The sequence below is a fragment of the Amblyomma americanum genome, chromosome 2 (assembly GCF_052857255.1).
Source record: "Amblyomma americanum isolate KBUSLIRL-KWMA chromosome 2, ASM5285725v1, whole genome shotgun sequence".
NCBI lineage: Eukaryota > Metazoa > Arthropoda > Arachnida > Ixodida > Ixodidae > Amblyomma > Amblyomma americanum.
Genome location: NC_135498.1, coordinates 188,933,992 through 188,955,611, shown reverse-complemented (window position 1 = coordinate 188,955,611; position 21,620 = coordinate 188,933,992). Strand labels below are relative to the sequence as shown.

At 44.2% G+C, this 21,620-nt stretch overlaps 2 protein-coding genes across 2 annotated transcripts; one reads left to right on the top strand and one right to left on the bottom strand.

The window, feature by feature from the left end:
* The first annotated feature begins 241 nt into the window (after window positions 1-241).
* Window positions 242-2,765, top strand: LOC144122094 (uncharacterized). Its single transcript, XM_077655617.1, has 4 exons — window positions 242-634; window positions 1,350-1,548; window positions 1,849-2,277; window positions 2,640-2,765. The coding sequence occupies exons 1-3, from the start codon at window positions 473-475 to the stop codon at window positions 2,133-2,135; spliced, it is 648 nt and encodes a 215-aa protein (XP_077511743.1). The 5' UTR covers window positions 242-472; the 3' UTR covers window positions 2,136-2,277; window positions 2,640-2,765.
* A 14,972-nt stretch (window positions 2,766-17,737) lies between these two features.
* LOC144119258 (myb/SANT-like DNA-binding domain-containing protein 3) lies at window positions 17,738-20,751 on the bottom strand. Its single transcript, XM_077651926.1, has 3 exons — window positions 19,778-20,751; window positions 18,309-18,509; window positions 17,738-17,742 (listed from the first exon to the last, which is right to left on the bottom strand). The coding sequence occupies exons 1-3, from the start codon at window positions 20,055-20,057 to the stop codon at window positions 17,738-17,740; spliced, it is 486 nt and encodes a 161-aa protein (XP_077508052.1). The 5' UTR covers window positions 20,058-20,751.
* Window positions 20,752-21,620: the final 869 nt, after the last annotated feature.

Sequence of the window (21,620 nt, the reverse complement as noted above, 5' to 3'; positions counted from 1 at the left end):
TACACAGGGGAACTTATCATAAATAGGTCTAAGTGGGCCGGCATGTTGGACACTGGACTGCTCATAGAACAGGAAGGAGTTGAGTATTAAGGTCTCCCATGCTCTCCCCTAGAGTAAAAAAAAAGCGCTTTTTTTATGGTCATGAAAAACCTCCCGTCAGCATCATATACGCGGAACGCAGTGTTACGTTTGGAGACACCAACATGCCAAGAATATTCAAGCCACTGAGAAGCATCAATCGACAGAGGCTTCAAAGGGCCGTCGACTAGAGTCACTGGAAAAACTTCAGAGTACCGCATTCGTTTGCCCCTCGCCGCCGACGCGTTCATTGGCCCAACCGTACCACGTGACCTTGGGCTGCCATATACCTTCCAAGCGCCGGGCGGGCCGGCTGAGTTAGAGCGCAGACATCGCAGGTCCCCTACGATTCTTGTTTTCTGATTGTCGCACTCGTGTTTGACTGCAAGGAATCATGCCTGGCTGCTGCGCCTTCGGATGCAGCAACCGAACCGAGTCTGGAAAGACGTTTTTCTCGATTCCGACCGGGAAAAATGACCGAGAGCGTCGTTCTGCGTGGCTACACAGAATCGGCCGGGAGAACTTCAAGCCTACGAAAAACACCCGCGTGTGCGAGGTAAGTACACCTTGTTTGTGCTTTTCGGCACTGTTTTAGAAGATATTTAAGCGAAGTGCACGCGGTGTTAGCGATGCTACGAAAATAGGAGTTCATTGCAGGGATCGTTAGCGCCTCGCACTCTTGACGCGGGTACACGTGCTCGCGTTTGTTCCTCATCGCACGCGATTATTCCGTGCTCGTGGCACGCGAAGGAACACTTGTCTAGAGTCCACTTGCCACGCGAGAATTCCGCGTCCTCACGTGCACCACTTACTCGCATGATTTTTCCGCGCACGTGAGCGCGCTCTCGCCTCGAGTCACTCGATCCATGGCACCTAATTGTTTTTCGCAGACCGTGACGATCACAGTCAATAAAAACATCGTCAGTGCATGTCATGCGTCCGCATAACGGCCGCTTTCTGTGCAGTTGTGTTGGCATGGGTAGAAAAATAGAAATGAGTTAAATGTTAGCAATCCTTAAAGCTGCGTGTTTGCGGCCACGTGCGCGTTTGCACCCAAATGAGCTATTTTAGTTGCGTAAACTTCTAAACCTTTTTAAGGTATTCTTTGTCTCTTGAGTTGGTCTTTAAACTTGTTATTGCAGCTATCTTCCATGTTTTTCTTGTTTCACATGTCTGAAACAAAGCTTCATTCAAAAAGCCCTGGGAGCCTCCTTGGGCAGCCCAGCGTTTGGGTGACCAGCATCACACTTCTAACCATACAACATTTGCAGGACCACTTTTGTGCAGAAGACTTTGAGAAGGCTAGAGTGGATGGGAAGAAGAGGCTAAAGCACAAAGCTGTGCCAAGTATTTTTTCTCACCGTGTGCCAAAAAAAATCAGAAAGCCACCATTCGCCCGCCTTCCTAATTCACCAGCAAACAACTTGGCTGAAGAACAGGCTGAACCTGAAGAGGAAAACTTGCTAATAGGTAATTTTCCCCCTAATCAAAATGTGTTTTTCATACATACACTGCAGCAGTGCTTTGTCGGTCAGTTATCATGTAGCCACATGTAATGCAAAATGGACAATTTCGTACTTGAATGTAACTGGTATTGATCTTCTAACTTTTTTACGATCTGAATCATGGCTTGATACGGTGACCAAACAGAGGAACATCAATTATTTCATTAACGCTGCCCTTTTAAGTGTAGCACTACAAGTAATGCAGTTGGATATGTTGGTACAAAAAGTGTTGGAAACCAAAAAATTGCTATGAAAACTTTTGCAGCTGCTGACAGCATAGCAGATGGACTCAAGTCTTCAAAAGAGCCACATGATCATGATGAATCTGCTGATGTGGCAACAGAAGTGCCCATAACCTCTGATATTCAAGAGGATGCACCTCCCAACATGTTCAGTGAAGTTGACGTAATGAAACGCCAACTTAACTTGGAAAGAAGAAAGCGTGCAAGGGCGGAAATGGAGTGTGACGCCCTGAGAAGTTCTTTTAATGGACTTCTTGCAGAAGACCAGCTCCGTGTCCTGCAAAAGGGAACAATGAGAGGGTCATCATAGACTCAGAAGACAATTCAGGAGTCTCTGAAGGTCAGACTTGCCTGTGGGGGAAGAGGTTATGAGTACCTGAGAGGTAATGGCTGGCCACTCCCTGCTGAACGCACACTTCAGAAGCATATTGAAGACATCAAGTTTACCCCAGGTATGCAGCAATGTTTGCAGCTCTATAATAACATTTTCCAAATTGCAGGTGCAACTCAGGACTAGCTGTTGACTTCACCGATGATCACATAGCAAGTACAGCTACAAATATTAGGCGGCAGCAGAAGGCTTGCACTCATCTTTTTAGAAAAGATTTTATAGATGCTCTGATAGTTAGAAGGGAGGTTGTTTGAAACACTGGGCTGAAGCTTGTAATTTTGAATTTCAAAGAAAACTAGCAGTGATCGTTCCAGCATGCACGTTCTTCAGCAAAGATACACTGTAATTATGCTCTCTACAATACCCTTGAACTAATGTTAAAGCTATCAAACATAATAAAAGGCTCTTTTCTTGCCATTCTAGGTATTCTTGAAGAAGTGTTTCCAGCTTTGGCATCAAAAGTGGCAACATTCCACAATGAAGAGCGTTATGCGGTTCTAATGCTGGACGAAATCCAACTGACACCTGGTTTGGACTATGATATTACAACACGCTCTGTCATAGGTAAGGCTTCATCAAAAACAAATGCGGCCTGTTGTTTACATATCAGGCAGTGTAGTTCTCTTGCAGCTAAAACCAATGCAGTAATGAGCACTGGCATGTGATACTTAATTTAGCAGTGTGGAAACAAAAATGAAATGCAACTAATTTTTTTACTGCACTAATTTCAATATCTAAGGGTTAATGACTAAATGTGTGTGTATAGGTACACACAGAAAGCCGTTCAAGCATCCCTGGAATACCTTATATTGTGTAGTTTTAGATGAAACCTGTTATACCTGATAAACAAAGCTATCAAAGTGGTGTCCAACTTAATTTGCTTAAGCTTGCTGCATGACAGGCTTAGATGCTTATGTGCTACTAAACCCAACTCAGCAATATTTGTTTTGATTCTATTTTTGGTGCTTTCCTGTGCTAATAAAACACACTGCATGCTTACTTTATAATGTATGCTGGACAGCTCTGCACTGCTATGCCCCAAATAAGCATTCTTGAAATATTCTTCAGGCCGCCCCACTCTTCCTTCCTCGGACCCAAGTGCAGAACCTGTACTGGCCACACATGCATTGGTTTTCATGCTTGGTGGAATTGCATCAAGATGGAAGCAGACTGTCGCGTATCATTTCACAGGTAAGTAGCAGTTGGAAGTTAAAGTGTTAAGTGAATTTTCATGTAAAGTTGGGAACAACACAATGTTTTCACTTTTCATATGTGCATAACTGCAGGGACTGTTTAGCCAATTCCTAAAAAGTTGCATGCCGGTGATGTGTAACATGGAGTGGCAACGTTCCTCCTAGAATCTTTACTGAACTGCCTACTTTTTCTTGGATGGTAGCGAGTTAATGCACAGGGCAGGTTTACAGAAAGTGCAGTTGATGTTGGTTAAGACTACCTAGTGTCGCAGGCAATGACAACCCACAGAATAAAGCCGAAATGAGTCGTCCGTACTGTATAGACTGTTACATAGGTATACGAAGTGATGTCTCGCACAACTAAAGCAGCATCCTTGGCACGACTACTGGTGACATGTCATCGCTGGTACTTAGTTTACTTGCTTGCTAAACCTCCTAAGCGGCTGATGAGTGAACGAAGATAGCATGAAAAAATGAAGCAAGGCTTCAAGAAAGTGGTTATCGACTTGGCCTTGTGCCCTGCCATGTTGCCTGTGTGCCAGCCAAGTGTGGAGCGGGTGAGAGGCACCACTAATAGCAGCATAATGCAATAAATGCAGCATCAGTATGCATATCCCTATGAGTAAAAAATAAATGAAAGGTTTCAGCATTTTATTTTCATTTCAGCTGAATCCTTTGATGCAGCCAAAGTACTGGACTTGCTATTTGAAATCATCAGGCGCTGTGAAAGCATCGGCCTATCGGTGGACTGCATTACGTCAGATATGGGTGGAGGAAATCAAGCCATCTGGAGGCTGCGTGGAATCATGGCCACTAAGTATGGTCGTCCAAGGACCACCTGCCCCCATCCATGTGGAAACAACCGAAGCCTCCATTTCCTTGCGGACGCACCCCACCTGCTGAAGAACTTGCGCGGGCACCTGGTTCGGCAACAAAAAATCCTTCTAGACGACGACACGGTGCGGAAGAACAAGTTGCCATCCAATGAGGTAAGTTGCTGTATAAGTCTCACACCGTCTTTTATTGCTGTTCACAACACAGCGTGCACAATGGATTTTAATTATTTGAAAAATGTTGCGACTTTTGCATCTGCAATGAAGTGTGATGCATACTTCAGTGTGATGCATGTATAGGATTCAGCTGAAATAAATACAAATATGGTTTTACAGTTTTATTTATTTATTCAGATAACTCAAGAGTCCCTTTGTGAGGGCATTACATGAGAGGCAAGCACCTGCAAACATACAAAATGCTACATTAGCCTACACATGTAAATCGACAATGATCATTTGCTTCTTCTGCAGGTCTCCATCAAGTACCTAGAGCAGCTATGCGAGATTGACGAGAAGCATAGCCTGAAGCTTGCTCCACGCCTGAAGTTAAAACATTTAAATCCAAGTCATTATGAAAAATGAATGTAGGCACAGCATATGCTGTATTTAACCATGCAGTAGCATCTGCCCTACGGCTTCTGGTCGAGCAGGGCAAAATAGACGAAGAGGCCCTAACGACAGCATGGTTTGTGGACCAGGTGTTCAAGTGGTTTTCCCTCATGACATCTCGAACGCCAACTATGGCGTTGAGTGACCTCTGCTCTGAAAAGGGAAAGGAAGCTGTGACCTTCCTGAATGACTTCATGGAGGTCTTCAGGAACCTCCGCATCATTGACAAAGCAAAGACGAATGCAACATGGAAGCCTATCCAGGCCGGCATAATAATAACAACTACAACTGCACTGAACTTACGTGAACTGTATGTGCAAAGCAAGAATTTGAAATTTCTGCTATTGAGTCGCCTCTGCCAAGACGCACTCGAGAACCTATTTAGCACGATAAGAGTTAAGTCGCCCGTGCCCAGGGCACGGGAATTCAAGTATACTTTGAGAGTCATTGTCCTGGCACAATTTTTCAAGCCAAGCAGGCATGGCTCTTACGACATTGATGACTCTGTTCAGCTAACAGATTTTCTTTCCTCCCGACCTGACTTGGCTGAAGAACTAGGGAATATAAATATGCCAGAGGAAGTAGGAGACCTTGAGCCTGAAGAACAGCAGTCTCTAGAGTATGTCGCTGGTTATGTAGCACGCAACATTATGAAAAAGCACAAGCTCTGTGAGAGCTGCACAGCTTTATTGGCTCAGCCGGCAAAGAATGAAAACAGGTTTTTGGCACTCAAGAACTACGTTCCAGACAAACAATCTCTTTGCACACCATCTGAAAATGTTATGCACCTCATAGAGTGTGTGGAGACATACTTCAGGGAGAATGAAGAGTCTCTTGTCATGGGAAAAGCCAACATTGATCAAGTCAGAACCCTCATTGCAGCCGTGGAGCCCGCGTTCACTGTTTTTCCTGTATGTCACAATGTTGCAGACAAAGTTGTGCGTGAATTTTTGTTGTGTAGGCTGCGCTTTGCACTGCGTGCAAAAAATGAAATGCTGCAAAGGAAAGCAGCACAGAACTCTAAGTGCGGATCAAAAAGTGTTGGCATGCGTGCAGCTGTTTCAACTGTAAAGTGAGCTGTAACTTTCAGAATGGTCTAGCTCTTCAAGCATAAATTCTGTGTCCATATCAGTACGTTGTTGCACTGTGCTAAGAATCGACAGCGGGGTACCATTATTCTACGTTTTGTATGTCTCAGGCTGAAAAGGATGACGTGTTTTTGTAATATGGGCTTGTCACTGTCTTTAGTACCCTTAAAGGTCTATAGACACCACATCTTTGCTTGCATGTTTTCTTGTTTCAAACGATGCGTTAGACATTCATATACATGGAGCAGCCTGTGGTATTCGTGTACAAATGCTAAATAATTTATAATTGAATTTCTTCTAGATGCTGTTCCAGTTTCACCAAACGACGACTGTGACGTCAAGTTGATGGTCACTTGATCCACTAGAAAAACTGATATAATTCCTGACAGGTCATTTTTTGTCATTGCAGGTCTTGAAACAGGCTGGATTAAATGTTGTAGTGAATTGAAACTACACATCACCGATTATATTAATTTTTAATGGATCACGTGACCAAAACATTAACTTGAAATGACAGGCGTAATTGGTCAATGAAACCAAAACAACATGACAGAAGAAATTCAATTATAAATTATTTAGCAGTTGTAGGCAAATACCACCCACTAACCCATGTATTCTAATGTCTAACGCATCGTTTGACAGAAGAAAACACGCAATAAAGTTAGGTGTTTATAGTCCTCTAACAACAATGGCCATGTGTGTTTGGTGTGAAATGTGTTTTGAATTTGGTCACATATGATGTTCCATGCTGAGTTCAGCCTCCAGGGTCAGGCAAAGAAGAAATTATTCCAGTTTGCAATATTTATTTAATTATTTCTGACTCGTGGCTCATCACTGCAAGCTGGTTCTGGTTTTTTTTTTTAAACCTGACCAAGTCTTTGTTAAGGGAGTCGGAAGGCACAGATATTGAATGACTGTGCCTCTGTGTCTAGTCTTTGTTAGCCATTCCACTAATGCTTAATTTGCTGCACTATGTGGGGAAAAATGCCTGCAGGAGTTTTGTGAGCTGAACCCAGTTAGTGCTGTTCATTGTTGCTGTTATTTTTTTTTTGTATAGAAGCTGTACGCATAGCATAGAATTTTTAAAATTTATTCAAGCAGTTTGATGCATTTGCAATGTTCTTGGATTGCATTGTTCAGGTGGGTTGTAAGCACACATTCATATTTGTGTGGTAGATGATGCTTTATCTACTGTCATCTTGGCAAAATGTTAAGTGTATTTGAGAAGCTGTTCTGGTCCGTGCTTAGGATGAGAGTACTGGCTCACTCTGCTTATTATGGCTTGTACGTAAGGCTTTGTAGCTTCAAAAACTATTTTCTGTATTCTGCAGAAGGATGAAATCAGACTTTGCTGTGGTTTTGAGGAGGTACTGTGCAATCGGTGTTTTCTGGTGTTCATGCTCTTGCAGTTTCATTGTCATATGTACAAAATTTTATTTTTGTTCGTATGCACCAAGGGTGTTGCTGTTTGAGAGTTGGTACTTTTAAATTGTTTTCAGTACTAGGTAGCTGTTATTGTTATGTTGTACAGCAAACTCCACTTGCTGTTCAAGATGACTGCAGGGGTGATATGTGTTTCTAGTCTTGCGTGTGCTGTTTGCAGTGCTTCTACTTTGTTTATTTACACTGGTGGTGTTAGCCTCCAGTGTGTTCCGTAGGTGAAGCAAACTTGTTTGCTTCTGGAGGTGAGGTCAGTGATGTATACTTTTGGAATGAGTGTTTGCTTGGAACATGCGGGTGAAGAGGAACTGGCTCACCGGCATATTTTCTAAGAAACAAGGCTTGCGAGGAAGGTCCTGGCACCAGTCACCAGCGCCCGCTGTTGTGAGTTGTAAGAGCGTTCCTTTCTTGTGTAATGCTGTGCCTTCCCAGTGGTGACAGATGAGGACCTCCGTTGGCTGAATATGTCTCTGTCGGTGCCATTCAGCTGCAGAGTAATGCAGAGTAGTTTGTTTATGACAAGGCAGACAATTTCATAGCTCAAACTGTATCTGCTGATCCCATGGGCTTTTTGAAAGCTTTTCACAGATAGCAAAGCATCCTCTGCAGTGCCATCAAAATTTAATGTATGAAAGAAATGCAGTTGCTTCCACTATTACTACTCTTTATTCTTTAGTCAGTGATTACTCCACTTAACCCAAGGGCGCAACAGCAGGGGCATTCGGTTTACCTCACTGCCATTGTGATGATTGGCGCTGCAACTGAAACTAGTTTGCTAGCACAGTAATTACAGATCGTGATACGTTCCAAGCAACACATGCATTGACGCTTAGTTAAAGCTGTCTTTATAAATCCGAGAAAAGAAATCATAAAATTCATTAGGCTTCAGAACTTGTAGCTTCCGTACATGATGGATGTTACAGGCAGTTTGCTAGTCGGAAGGAGCAAAACTAAGCCATTCTTAATTTCTACTTCAGGTGTACCTCCACTTCCAAGTTTCTTCAGCATAAGCACGTTTGGCTTGTGTGCCATAAAGAGAAAAAAGGCACTGTCACTCATTTACGTGCACTTTGTTACAGGTGACAAAGTGTCTTAGTCGACCCATTTTTGAAGTTTGCATGGTGTGCCTACTTCATGATCACATTTGAAGGAGAGGCTTTACTCAGAAACACAGGATGATGAAGGAAGAACGGGATGAGCTTTATTTGATAACCCCGTTAAGGAAAGCAATGTGTCTAGCCACAACACTTAAACAGGAATGGCGAAAGCTTTGTGATTACGAGAAAAAATTTGTATCACAGCAAAAACTATCAAAAGCAAAGAAGGTGAAAGCTTCATACCTGTAGCGAAATTAAAAAACAAGAATAAAGACTCACCTTATGACAAAAAAAACTATATTATCTAGAATTAAGCAACCTAAGTGCTCTTTGAAGAAAATCAACACCAGATCTATCATTGACATGCGTCCCTTCCCAACCTATCAATGAGAGGTGCCTCAAGAATCCCCCTAGCTAACTTGTCTTTTAATTGTCCTAAGACTTCTGTGCTTCTGTACAGCAGATAAAAACTACAGGGTTTACGGTGTATATGCAGATATTGAGCATTATTTTATTAAGTTAAGCACCATATTCTCTTGGTCAGTTGTTTAGTAAACGACCAGTCTGCCTATATAAACAGACCTACAGCTATCTTGCAAACCACAGCTGCTGCACATTCAACAAGCTTTGTGGCATACTTCCTATTTCAAACCAGTTTCTTCACCATAATTAAGCTGAAAAGTGTATAAAGGCTTGACTACTTGTGAGGGGAGTGGGAGCCAACGAACACTACGTCTGTGTTGAACTGTTCTGCTGCCATTTCAGAACAGAGATAGGGTGGAAGCAGGGCAAAATCTGAATTTTTTTTCTGCTGTTCCTTTGTGGCACTGAGGACAGTGGGTCATCTATATTCTCTGCACAATTTCTGAAACAGGCTTTCTGCAACAGCAGTGAGCACCGACATGTTGGTCTCCTTGAGTATGTCTCTGCAATTAAAGCTTCTTTGAGTGTTTTCACTTCTCCAATCCTTCTTTCTCCGTCCTCTGTTTCTTCGGCAAGTCTCTCTCTAAAAAGTACTGCCAACTAGCCCAAAGTTCCACTTTGTTCATGACTAAAGCTGTAGGCTTGCGGTCGGCAAAATGAAAGCAATGTATATGTTATATATGGTATCAATAAATGGATGCAAGGTGGCTATCGCTTACCGCGCAAAAAGCGTTCATATTGTTTACTGCCTTGCTTTCATTGAATGTGTAATTTGTACCTGTATCTTTATTACAAATGAAACTGACCTATACAAATAACATTCAAGAAAATATTACCAAACACTGCAAGCATATAATATTCAAGTAACTCATCTTTTGATTTATGTTCCTTTGGTCACCTACACACAAGATTTCAGAATCTGACACATTGCAGTCCTTTCTTAAAATATGGTCAATACGAGGCCCATAATACTTTCTCTTTTTCACTTATCCTTTGCTCATGTATACATACGCATTTTGAGCTTGAAACCGACGGCCAGGTGATATTCACAACACATGCTTCAAATTTTGAGCTTGTAAGCCGAGCACACACAATGAACTGAAGTCATCATACTTATGTTTTATGTTGAAATGCTACGGTGCATACCCAAATGATGTTGTGCTTGATCCATAACAAGGAATACAAACCAACAGAACACCCAGTAGCTTTAGTTTCACTCTGTCACTATGTGGCCACATACAATTCAAATGCAGGGCATGTTGCATAAACCGCTCTAAAACCACAAGAATTTTATACATCACCCATGTAACTTAGAAAAACAAAGTGCTGCGTCACAAGCGGGCGTTCCTGCCTTTTTTTTTACACAGGCAGCAAATCTTTGCAGTATAAGAAAACAGTCGTAAATAAGTTGGGAAGAGTAGCCACTCATGAACGCACTAGACAGCCGCGTTCATAAATCGCAATGTAGCAAACGCTCGCTCATTATCAGTGTACTTCTGTACATATACGTTGCTGTAATCACGCTAGATTTAGTGCGCAAAATGGCCATCGAAGTTGGTTTTTAGGCCTGCTGTGCACAGATCGTCTTACGATCACGGCCAAACACCGGTGCGCACACGACGCACATGGCAGTCGCGGTGTGTCGTGCGTATACGGCGCACGAAGTCGCCCGGCAGAGTCCAGAACGAGCGGTATCCGATTATAAACTAAATTAAATATATCCTATTTAGCTTGTGAAATTATACACTGAACGCACGTACTTACCTGTGACACTGTCAGGTGTTAGTTTCGTCCTGCTTGGAAACATTCACCAGAAGCCGACGGCGGTCCACGATGTTCATGCCCAAAAGCACAAGCTTGCCTCACTGCGGCTCGAAGTAAAGAAATGTTTCCTTCGTAGCTCGCTCCACGGAAGGGGGAAAAAACGCGTGCATAAGCTCCCGATAGCAGCGCTAAGCTGCTGCCCACAATCGTAGCACAGTTCCGGAAGTAAACACGATCGGCGTGCAAAACAACCACCAGCTGCATTACTTCGCACAAAATAACTTTCTTTTCGTTCTTAGCAACCATTATCTTCGTGCACAAAGCACTTGAGTAAACACTCAACCCGGTGTGTCACCGAATATCGAGCTCTTCCAACACGGCGGCCTTCCTGCGACGCAGTCGGCTTGGAAGGTATGTGGCCATGGAGGAGTTTTCCTTCCTCCATGTATGTGGCGGTGGCCGCTCAGTGTTGCCAGTCAAATGCCGACCTTTGCGGTACTCTGATTTTTCCAGTGACTCTACCGTCGACGCGGTTGCAGCGCCACGAGTGCAGGTGGTGGCGTCTATAAGGGACCTTCCCCCCCCCCCCCCCCCCCCCGGCTGTTTACGGGGTGAAACGGCCCTTCGCTGCCTGAGAACGGCTTTGGGGAGCCTGTCGTTTGTTCTCAAACGCCGGACCCACCCGGGACATAACGACGTCTTTCTCCCGGAGGGGACGGCGGGGGAGCCGGCGAGCGGCGCGGGGCTGCAAATGAGCCGTGGCAAATGCGGCCGTGTTTGACTAAGCCAACGACGCCGGAATCATCGTGCTTCGAAAACAACCTCGTATTCAAGAACGACACTTAAGCTGTAAGTACGACTTAAGTGACTCTCCGGTGCTTAAAGCATTTCATAAACAGCACTTTCGCTTAAGTCACGATCAAAGGCGCACTTATCGACCCGACAACTTAAGCTAGGCTCTCTGCTAGCTTAAGTGACACTTTCCGCATTTCGACATGGCCGAGTCCTACCGCAGTTTTTCGGACTTCGTCAACTTCTGTGCTCGCGCCGCCGAAATCGCCGAGGACAGAGCGTACAGGTACGCGCGCGCTCCGCGGCCAGTGCTCAGGGATCGGCAAAACCCCATGGAGATATACAACGATGCCGAATTCTTGAGCAGGTACCGCTTCTCGAAGCAAGCGGTGCTGGAGCTGCTTGGGAGGCTTCCGTTGCGCGCCAACACCGACGAACGCGGTCTCCCGGTGCCGCCGCTGCTTCAGCTGCTCGTGGCCTTGCGGTTCTACGGCGCGGGGACCTTCCAGATCGTCACCGGTGATCTTGTGAACGTGTCTCAACCGACAGTGTCGCGGATCATCGCGCGCATATCGCACATGATAGCCGAGACATTGTTCGCGGAGCTCGTGAAGTTCCCGAGCGCCGCCGAAGCCCCGGGAGTTATGGAGGAATTTTACGCAGTGGCGAAGTTCCCTGGCGTGACCGGCTGCATCGACTGCACCCACATCCCGATAAAAAGTCCGGGAGGAAATGATGCAGAAGTCTTCCGCAACAGGAAAGGATACTTCTCCATCAATGTTCAGGTAAGTTCTGCGACAAAAAAAAAATTATGTTCGGCGAACTGAGAAAAAATAATGTTCAGTATTCGGCGGGAGGCACCATTTAATGCTTCGGAATGCCCTTCGCACTATAATCGGTTCCAAGGTATGGAAGTATTGAGCTAATGACTGCATGTCAGCCACCCTTCGATACCATACTTGGAGAAGCCAGCATTTCAGTTGCCCTGGCGCAAACAGGGGTCGAGGCTGCCTTACTACCGTAATTGTATTTTTAATTTTCTCTTCTCCTCGCGTTATATTAGTATTGATAACGTAAATTCGTAATTTCACCATCGTTACGTTGTTGCTGCTGATAATCACAACAATAACAGCATAACAAAAGAATATGTTGCTACTAACAAACAGTTCTGTGAAAAATGTTTAAATCGGCGATTTTTCCTGGATTTGCAGATGAGTACAGGCCGTAGGAGTATTGTGTTGTATGCAAACTTAATTCTTATTTTTGAGTAGAGTAAGCTTTGACAATAATTACCTGGTCCTATTTCATCACAAATAAGCCTTCGTTTTAACTGTTTTCAATGCAGAGGTAACCTATTACAGTAGTGAGTTGTTTTGCATATGTAGCACATGCCTTCAGTAATGACAGGCATGAAAATAACATAACAGTACGAGACAAGTGTGCATTGTTGCTGCAACTTTTTTATGCAGTGTCGAGGAATATAAATTGCTCAAAACAAGCAGTGTTGATGTTATATGCAAGTGGTTTGCACAAGCACACATTTTTATTCAGCTGCCCTACACTATTTCCTTCCATATTCCAGAATAACATTCTCGCCGCAGTGCAGGTCAAGTCGATCTTACTCGTGCTAATTTATTTATTTTGCAGGCAATCACAGGTCCCAAACTTCAGTTTCTGGACCTCGTTGCCAGCTGGCCCGGTTCGGCTCATGACAGCCGCATTTTTTATAACAGTCGGGCCAGGGTGCAGTACGAACAGGGGGACATTCCCGGCATCCTCCTTGGTGACATGGGCTATGCATGCAGGCCATACCTGATGACTCCTTTGAGAGATGATGTTCTACCAGGAAGTCCACAGTACAAGTAAGTTCAAGCTGTAGTTTTAACAAAGGTAAAGGCAGCTCTCAATAAAGAAAACGTTTATTTTCTACAGGTATAACAAGTCACAAATAAGAACGCGATGCAGCATCGAGCGAACCTTCGGGGTGTGGAAGAGAAGGTTTCCATGCCTCGACATGACACTACAAATCAAGACGGCCACGGTGCCTATCGTGATTACGGCATGTGCGGCGCTGCACAACTTGGGCCGGCTGCTCAAGGACCCCGTCCCACCCACTCTACTGTACGATGCCACTCGTGATTGTACTGCGCCTGTTCCTGTCTCTAGAGCAGCCCAGCCACCAGCCACAGTGCCACTAGTGGATTCGGCAAGTGGTTTTAGAACTAGAGACAGAATCATTGCCCAGTACTTTCACTGAGGGGCATCATCATGCTGGACATACAACTTGCAGAAGTAATCTGTGAAGGACAACTATCTTTTTCCTTGCCTTGTTTCTACATAAAAATCTACATCCTAGCCTTCCCTTCAAGAGTTCACTATTACCCATGAAATATTGTTTCTTGTTGCATTGCACATGTTTCAAATATTTCTTAAAATTGGTATAAAAATTTTAAATTGTGGTGTTTAATGCCCTGATATGACATGAGTTATAAAAGAGGCTCTAATGGAAGGCTTGGGAATAATTTAGAACAACTGGAGTCGTTTAACATGCGCCGACATGGAATAGCACGACATACGCATTGTGCACTTCTCTGGTTCTTGCATTTTCGCCCTTATTACCTGCGAAAAAACTGTTTCTCTTGCACCTGTGTATTTCTGCTTTCACAACATTAGTAGTGTTGTACTGAGACTGTACTGTATCATTTTCTGTATCATAATGTATCATATTGTACTGTATCATATTTCACTGATTTTTTCATGCACTGTTGCACTACACCAGTTTTTATTTCCTTATTTGTTGTTGTGTCCGCCAGGTAGTTACGCGCAGAGACCGAATGTTCAGCGAGTGCTACCTTGGCCGACTAACAGCTGGGCGCCCCCTGCAGCTGTAGTGAACATTGTGCTGTGCGCGTTTTTATTGCTTCACCATGAACTAATCACGTGCGCAACCTGTACATATTTATTATTGTGTAAATAGTTTTTGTGTACATTACCTCTCCCCCCCTATCCTCTCTTCCTGTCCCCTCACCTCTTTCATTTCATTTCTCCATTCTGCCTGCTATCGTTCATTTCTGCTGGCCCAACTCAGGTGCTTCAGTATCGATGGTAGGCTAGCAAAAATATTTTCCTTTCTTTTTTTATTATTATTATTTTAATAAACCACTTAATTACTTACTTGGTGAACAGTGTTTTCCACAACTCAAGGAAGTTTTGTAAATTGCACTGTTACAAAATAAAGAAAAAACCCTGAGTGCACTTGGTGCTGCATTTTATTTGCTTATTTATGCAATACCCACAGTGGCCAACACTGGGGCAGGAACATCACACACAAGCAAAAAACTTGACAGTGTTCCCCAGCAAAAGTGCCCATAAAGTGAGTTGGCCGTAATAATGAATTGTGAAGAAAAAGAAGCAAATATTCTTTAAATAAAGCCTTATGGCTGCAGCCTGCTATAGTGGCACATGGAAATTGGGAAACACGGGAGCGTTATTGTAATCGCGAGGAGCTTCAAAACAATCAATATCAATATACAAGGGGTACAACATCTGGTAGAGGCACTTGGGATTTGGTTGTCATCGCTGTCCATAATAACAAGACAAAAATACATATGTCCCAATAGGCTATATGCATTTTCACCCTGTCCATTGTCTCGACATAGACATTGGATTTGAATGAGGCATAAATACAATCCGAAAGTTTGGTCCCAGAAAACCTGCCCCTTTCAATAGGGGTAAAATTAACATGGCATGACGGTACATTAGATTCAGCAGATGATCATACATGGTACAAAGCTGTAAAGAAACCTATGCGCTATGCAAAAGAAATAATGAGAAAAAAAACATTGCTGGGAAACGACTGTGCCAAACAAAGGAAGAAAAGTAGATTTCAAAACAGCTTTCACTTACATATGCAGGAAACCTGGGAATTAGCAAAAAATAGCACTACGTACACTTCAAAACATCAAACAGGAAATGTAGCAGAGGCGCTTTTTAAACCAGCTTTTAGTCTACTGCCGTGGTTCCGGGAAAGAAGTGGCTGGACCACAAGAATGTCTAAAAAGTGCAGTCAACCAACCCCGTAGAAAGTGCCAAGTCGGCCTCAAAGTGGCAGTTACGTCCTCATGAAATAACTCACGGCAGGAGGTCCGCGCTCTTTTCCTCTACTGATTAATAAGAACGACAAAACATTTGGTTCAAACAGAACACATTACTAAAACCATACTGCACAACCATGTGGCAGCTAAAAACAGAATCTGCATGCTTTTACCCTGCATAAAACCATACTACAAACTGGATATAGCAACTGGCTATCTTTAAGGGGGTTTAATGTCCCAAACTGAGTCGGGTTACGAGGAACGCAGTAGTGAATGGCTCCGTAAATATAAACTCCTTGGGGTTCGTTAACGTGCACTGACATCACACGGTACACAAACCTCTAGAATTTCGCCTCCACCAAAATTAAACCGCAGCAGCTGGGATCGAACCTACGGCTTTTGCGTCAGCAGCCGAGCGCCATAACCACTGAGGCAATGCGGCAGCTTGACTATCCTAAACACTACAGACATTCTGTAGTAAAAAGCAACTAAGAGAAGCTGGATGAGGTTGAAATTCAAGCAAGACTTAAAGGCGCTGTGAAACACCTTCCGAGGAGAGCACAACTCTCTCAATCACTGCATTTGCTTGTCATGAACATCCGAGCCAAATAATACACCTCTACACCTGCAGAGAACCCACAATCACGCGCCAAAGTTGGCCAGCACTTCCCGGAGACTTACATGCTCGCGCCCTTCTCCATCGCTCACAAATGCGTATATAAGTTGAGAGATGGCTACTGGTTGCATCCTTTCAGACGTCGGGCAGCTACTATGGCCACATCCAGTAAGCCGCGTAGCTCTGGTGGGTCAGGAAGCTTCGCACCCCGGAGGTGGGGCCGGCAGAGGAGCGCCGACCTTCCAGCGTGCAAAGTGTGATGAGAGGAGAGAATTCAAATTTTGACTCCAGAGAGCTCAGCCGCTACAAAGCGCATTAAAAAAATTCTTGCTACACAATATTCGTGAACTAGCATGTTTTAACGTCCCAGGCATATTGTAACTTTACTAGAGCCCCTTTCAGAGCTCCTATAAGAGGTTACAAATTTTTCACCTGCTGCGATGGCTCAGGGGCTATGGTACTAGCCTCTTGGCTGTGGCAGCTGCATTCGTTAGGGGGCAAATTGCAGACTCCTGTGTTCTATGCGATGTCAGTGCACATTAAAGAACACCGTCTGGCATTATATCGACTTCATCTGGCTCCTTATTTGTATACCCCCCCCCCCACTTCATCCCTTCTCTCAGGCGACTTGGCCATAGTTGCAGTGCTTTCATTTTTCAGATTATGTCCCCCTGCCCCACCTCCAACATCACCCTCCTCAAAGTTCCCCCTTTATTGCTTTTATTTGAAGCTCCAAAAGGATCTTTTTCGACCGTTTCACGTCATTCTTAAGCTTAAGATTTTCCATCTCGAGCTGATAGACTGCCGCTCGCTTTGTGAGCTTGTCGCGGTGGTCTGCTCTTAAGAGTCGCATCCGCAGCCGGTGCTCTTTACACTTTTGTGCCCTCTCGGTAGAAATATCGTTAAGGCGAGCTGCTAGCTCTTGCTCGACCAGCGACTGCCTATGCATGCCCGCAGTGCGGCTGGTACCTGCTGCGCTTTCTGCAGAGGCAGCAGGAAGCACTGAGGGTGAGGGTGCTGCGGCTGCCGGTGTTGCCGGAACAAAAAAAAGCACTTGGCGCAGGTGGCACTGCAGGCGACTGCCTCTGTGAGCTCATGCGGCTGGTACCTGCTGCCCTTGCTGTAGAGGCAGCAGGAACCACCGAGGGTGCTGCGGTTGCCGTTGTGGCTGATGTTAAGGAGGCTGCCATGGCCACTGGCTCCTCTTCCATTTGCTCATCTTGCTGCGGGCTACCCTCTTCATAGTGCCAGGACCACAGCGGGTCCTCTGCATCACCTAATGCGGAGGAAGTGCTTGCTATTAGACCTTAAAATGAGGGCAAATCCAATGCAATGTCGCTTTGAATCAAGAAACACTTCAATCTTTGCTAGTACTGTAGGCTACCTTAGCCTTTGAATGGTTTAAAATGAAGTGGGTACTTTAAACGCATTCTGCGCTATTTTGTACGCTTGTATTCGTTGCTTTCAATGTCCTTCAGGTGATATTTTACCATTTTTGGTCGTGCAGTAACTCAATCAATGCTTCCGTTAGAGTTCGTTTATGTAACAAAACAGGAGGCATAAAACATGCACTTAGCCTGCTTCGAAGGGAAACATTTCCGGAGTACAATCGTCACATACACTGCCAATCATGCTCCTTGGATGACCACCTTGCAAAAAATGTTCGGCCAGTGCATTCGCACCTCTTAGCTGTAGCTTTGATAACACTGGTCACACAGGCCAATATTTTTATGACAGGTCAAGACAACACAGATGCCACAGAAAATTGGACATGGCTACAGCTGTTATGCACACTTTTAATGACAGAAGAGCTCATATGCTCAGAAAAAAAATAATAATAAGCACAGAAGCAGCCTACAACAGCAAAAATGGTCAGACACAAGCGCCAGGCAGGGATGCTGCAATTCATTTTGCTGGAGTGTTTCATCTAATCCTCTAGGCATACAAAACAGAAAAGCAGTACATACACAGAATATGTATTCCAAGAAAAATAATTTCATATATATTTTTGGAGCTTGCAGTACAATATATATATATATATATATATATATATATATATATATATATATATATATATATATATATATATATATATATATATATATATATATATATATATATATATATATAAAATAAGTCATACCACCGGCTCCTGGAATAGAACCATCTTGAGTGCGCGAAAGCAGGGCGGCCACCGATGGTGTGGGTTGGGACTCGCCGCCTGGGTCTGCTTGGTGGCGATCACTGTCGAAGGGGTTCGCCAAGCGAACCCCCATGTGGGATGCGACACTGCCAACTCTTTGCAGGTCTTCAGTGAGCTGGCTGGGGGCCGCTGAGCCGCCGCCTAGGTATTCACAGAAAGCGCTGTTACAACCACTGGAAAAATCCCTCGATGAATATTCACAAACACTAAGCACATTCGACATGAACGCCAAAGTATCTTTCAGAATTTAAGCGCTACGAAGCAACGAAAACATGCATGTTTATTCGCGCAAGCAGGAGCCTTTTTCTCTGACAGAAGCACGATATTTGCATTTATTTAGTAATACTCTCCGGGTGAAACAACCTTAAACATGCTGACTCCAAACTGCGGGTGCGTGAAAGCTAGATACTAACTGTGGCGGTGAAAACGCACAGCAAGAAAATTGGCAGCACAAGTTCCAGCACCTCACAGTTCACAATTGGTAGCGAGGTGCTGGAAGTGGCAGAGGAACAGGTCACTTAGGGCAACTAGTGACAGCTGATCCGAATCATCAACGGAAATAATAGAAGGATAAGAATGGAATGGAGTGCATATGGCAGGTTTTCTTAGATCATGAATGTCAGTGTACCACTGTTCCTCAAGAAAAAAGTGGAGGCTAACGAAAAGGGTTCAGCTTAAGTTAAGGACAACACAGCGAGCGACGGAAAGCAAAATGGTAGGTGTAACGTCAGAAGACCAGAAGCAGGCAGAGTGGGCAACTTCTTTTCAATTTTAGGGCGTTATTAATGTAGAGCACAGTGGAGCTGGGCTCACTGGCTTCATAGACAGTCTTTAAAATGCTTAATTTAAGTAACCAAAATCCATCATGTCCCAACAGAAACTGTTAACTGAGCTTTGTTCATGACCATGATTACTAGCATTGAAATAGTATGGATAAACTTTTTTTTAATGCAGTCGATCACTCCTCATGTGCTGAGGTATATATATAGCTGAGGTCAAATTATGAAAAAGGAAATTCGATCAATACCAACGAACGGGAATCGAACCCGCGGCTGCGCGAACAGATCTTTAACGGCTGTTGGGCGAGACCACTACGCTACCGTCGGAGCGAACACACCTCTTGTTAAACTGCTCCATATTCTCGCGCCGTGAATTAGCGTCGTCTTCGACTTTTATTTGCTCCGTCCCGCGGCACTGCCTGCTCACCGTCGTCTTCTACGTAGCACAAAATCATGCTTTCGCTCAGATTCGAATGTCGTAAACATTCTCTGTATTTTTTTTGAGGGGCGGAGGGGGAATCTAGTCATAAAATGCAGGCAGCAAGCAATCGGAACAGTTCTGTAATCTGGGAGAGAACCTCTGAATTCGTCAGCAAAAAAGAATCAAAGATGAAAGAAAACAGGACTTACCGGTCTTAAATATCTCCCGGTTGTCGTCCGCTTTCGCCTTTCGCCACTTATTTTTCCAGTTCTCCCAGCATTTCTTCAGCTGGAGCCATGTCCGTGGGCTCACGTTGTGACTGGAGTTGAACTGGGTTTCTATAAGCTCCCACTCTTTCCTTTTCCGTGCAACTGACACTGCATCAGTTCTCTTGTTCTCTAGTACGGCCTTGTGCTTGTCGACGAGGTCGAGGAGAAGAGCTCGCTCTACTTTGGAGAAGTAAATTTTGCCCTTCTCCGTTTTCTCCATCACGCGCGCGTCGCAACACAGCACCAAAGAATAACGCAGTACCGAAAACAAAACACACTACAAATTTATTTATTTATTTATTTATTTCAATACCCTAAAGGCCCAATGCGGGCATTACATAGGGGGGGATTCATCAAGGAATACTTAAATATAGAACACAAAACATAAACGGCTGAACACAGAAATAAACAAGTTAAGAAGTAGGGTACAAGTTAATAGGAAAAAGTGGCTATGAACAGATGCTTGGAAAAATGCACATGTAACAAATCCCACAAATCAAAATAACAAAAATTACACCTTCAGAAGTTACAAAGGATGGCATCTAACATTTCGAGGAACGTTTGGGCCGACACGCACAAACTGAAGCAAACAAAACGCACAAAACTAGAAACGCACATCATTCTACATTGGAATTTTCTAAGTATGACCAAAGAGCTGTTTGAAATGACGATGTTCCAGTGATATTCGCAATGCTAGACGGAAGCGAATTCCACTCTTCAATAGCCAGGACCAAAGGTGAGTACTTGTATCGTTCTGTCCGAGCGAAAATGGGTTTAGTCTTCTTGATATGGTCTACACGAGCCGATGTGTAGACACACTATCAATAAATATAATACCAAAAATATATACGATACAAGCAGTGAATTTACAATTAAAATGCGCGATAACAATATAAAGCAGAGACAAAGAGCTGGCGATGATACAACCGATGGACGCGCGCGAGCGGAAAGACTACGACGTCGACAGGAGCAGTACTACGCGCGCTACTATAGTGACGTCTTTGTTTGTGGCCAGACAAGTAATATTAGTTCTCCAAAGCTAGCCGAAAAAAACTTTTTGTTGTTGTTAAAACGTTAGTTGAGACTTGTACTATGTATTAGCAGCGCTGTTTTGGCGCTTCTGTTCTTTATTTGTTCATGAATTTATTAGGTATACAGAAATGTTTGCTTAGCCTCGTTCCCATGGCGCCTACTTACATCTAAAAGCGCTACTTTCATAAGTGCTGCTTAAGTGCCGTTTTTGAAACTTCCTTCGCCACTCATACTTTACTCAGAACTTAAGTCACGAACTTAAGTCACACCTTAAGTTTCATTCTTGAATACGGCGGTTAGACTAAGTGGAACCTTCTGCAAACTGCAGTGGCAGCCTTTAGTTCTCACGCTACCGCTGTGAAGTGCAGGTGACTGACCTTCGACGCTGCCATGGGGCCCCCTTCGGGCTATTCATCACTGCTGCCTGGACAGCTCGGACCATAACCTGCCAGAAGTGGAAAGAGTGTGTTGTTGGGGGCGTCCTGGAAGGCGGACCCTAAAGACTGGACACGTAATCTACATCACAGTGATTCGACGCATTTTAATGAACTGAATTCCCCAACTAGGGACCTGGGGACAGCGGATCCTATTTAAGCAGCGATCTGGCGTGTGATCAGCCAGCTCCCGATTCACTCTTTCGAACTATGTAAAAATGTTATAAACCCTTTCAGTCTGTTCTCCACCTCGAAGACCCTCTCATCTCTTCATCACCCCACAACAGCAGTCTCCCGATCCGGAACCCGGGGACACC

Excerpts from the sequence above, each read along its gene's own strand:
- LOC144119258 (XM_077651926.1), bottom strand. The coding sequence starts at position 20,057 with ATGGAGAAAACGGAGAAGGGCAAAATTTACTTCTCCAAAGTAGAGCGA. Across the intron at positions 18,510-19,777 it reads CCGGGAGATATTTAAGACCG|GCGGCGGCTCAGCGGCCCCC; the intron begins GTAAGTCCTGTT and ends GTGAATACCTAG.
- LOC144122094 (XM_077655617.1), top strand. The coding sequence starts at position 473 with ATGCCTGGCTGCTGCGCCTTCGGATGCAGCAACCGAACCGAGTCTGGA. Across the intron at positions 635-1,349 it reads AAAACACCCGCGTGTGCGAG|GACCACTTTTGTGCAGAAGA; the intron begins GTAAGTACACCT and ends CAACATTTGCAG. Across the intron at positions 1,549-1,848 it reads AGAGGAAAACTTGCTAATAG|CTGCTGACAGCATAGCAGAT; the intron begins GTAATTTTCCCC and ends AAACTTTTGCAG.